The 1,624-nt window shown below is 57.9% G+C and overlaps 1 protein-coding gene across 1 annotated transcript in view; it reads left to right on the top strand.

The window, feature by feature from the left end:
* The first annotated feature begins 186 nt into the window (after nucleotides 1-186).
* LOC116078023 (G surface protein, allelic form 168-like) overlaps nucleotides 187-1,624 on the top strand; it is a 2,777-nt gene continuing 1,339 nt past the window's right edge. The window contains exons 1-3 of the mRNA XM_031352971.1: nucleotides 187-334; nucleotides 532-920; nucleotides 1,193-1,624. The exon at nucleotides 1,193-1,624 is cut by the window's right edge and continues 1,339 nt beyond it. Of these exons, the coding sequence (XP_031208831.1) occupies nucleotides 274-334; nucleotides 532-920; nucleotides 1,193-1,624 (882 nt within the window). The 5' untranslated portion in view covers nucleotides 187-273. The remainder of the gene's footprint in view (nucleotides 335-531; nucleotides 921-1,192) is intronic.

Raw genomic sequence — 1,624 nt, 5'->3', positions numbered from 1 at the left:
ATTTCCTTCAAATACATCCTGCTCCTTGCAGCTCTAATCTGCCCTCAGTTTCGCACCTCAGGATCTCAGCCCATAGCAACAGGAGGGCAACCGGAAGTCAGAACTACGCGCCCATGATTGGATGCGTGCTAACCTGGAGTACTGACCACACCGGAAGATAGCCCTTGCTGGTTGAGACACCCTCCTTCCGGACCTGTAGGGGGCTCCAGCTCAGAGTCTGAAGACGCTCTCTGAACTACGTACAGTATCAAGCGACTTCGATGCGGTCGGGTCATGGAGCATGGAAACAACAGCTACCCGCCTCGTGTGGGACCTGAGGAGGAAAAATGGGAAGGTTAGTGCTTTGTAGGAGTGGTGGGTGGGCCGCATCCATGAGGGAAGGAGTGTTGTCGGCCCCCGCCCCCGCCCCCGCCCCCGCCCTCCAGAGCTGACAGAACAGGCGCAGCGCGCGCCCTGCCTGCTTCGTCATCCTTGCCATCATGGCGACTTCGCACCACACTAGGCCCTGTCACTCAAACTTTGTTTCCTCAGTTCCAGGTGCTAAAGCACAGACAGTCTTGCCACCGGATGGAGAGGAGAGAAGTGAGGGAGAGAGTGGACAGGACCAGCTTGGGTCGGAAGCCGCAGCAGCGGAAGGGGACGGAGCGGAAGAATTAAGTGGAGAAGGTGGGCCTGCTGCTGGCGCTGCAGGCCTCATGGATAACAGGAACCAAGAGGACAATGGCGCCACGGGCTGTGTCCAGGAGAATGAGAAGCAGCCAGAGGTGCCAGTCCCCAAGGACAAGGAGGTCATAGAGAATGTGCGGCCTACACCAGTGCTGGTAACCCGTGTACACTCTATGCCACTTAAAGTGTGTCGTGTAAAGCCTATTTCACTTAGTGCTCCCCGGGTACAGCCTCTGCCACATGTGGCGCCCTTCGTACAGTCTGTGCCACGACGTAGGGTGTCCCGTAGACAGCGCATTCCAAATCTGGTGCACCGTAGACGGCGTATTTCACATCTGATGCCCCGTGTACAGGCTGTGCCACATGTGGTGTCCCGTAGACAGCGCATTCCACGTCTGGTGCCCCGTAGACAGCCTATTCCACATATGGTGCCCCGTGTGCAGCCTGTGCCACCTGTGGTGCCCAGTGTACAGCCTATGCCACCTATGGTGCCCCGTGTACAGCCTGTGCCACCTGCGGTGCCCAGTGTACAGCCTATGCCACCTATGGTGCCCCGTGGACAGCCTATGCCACCCGTGGTGCCCTCCGTACAGCCTATTCCACCTATGGTGCCCTCTGTACAGCCTATTCCACCTATGGTGCCCCATGTACAGGCTATGCCCCCTATGGTGCCCTCTGTACAGCCTATTCCACCTGTGGTGCCCCATGTACAGGCTATGCCCCCTATGGTGCCTTCTGTACAGCCTATTCCACCTGTGGTGCCCCCTGTACAGCCTATTCCACCTGTGGTGCCCCATGTACAGGCTATGCCACCTATGGTGCCCTCTGCACAGCCTATTCCACCTATGGTGCCCCATGTACAGGCTATGCCACCTATGGTGTCCTCTGTACAGCCTATTCCACCTATGGTGCCCCATGTACAGGCTATGCCACCTATGGTGCCCCATGTACAGGCTAT

Source organism: Mastomys coucha, chromosome X (genome assembly GCF_008632895.1).
Source record: "Mastomys coucha isolate ucsf_1 chromosome X, UCSF_Mcou_1, whole genome shotgun sequence".
Taxonomy (NCBI): Eukaryota; Metazoa; Chordata; class Mammalia; order Rodentia; family Muridae; genus Mastomys; species Mastomys coucha.
The sequence above is the reverse complement of the archived record's forward strand: the minus strand, read 5'-3'. Positions and strand labels throughout refer to the sequence as shown.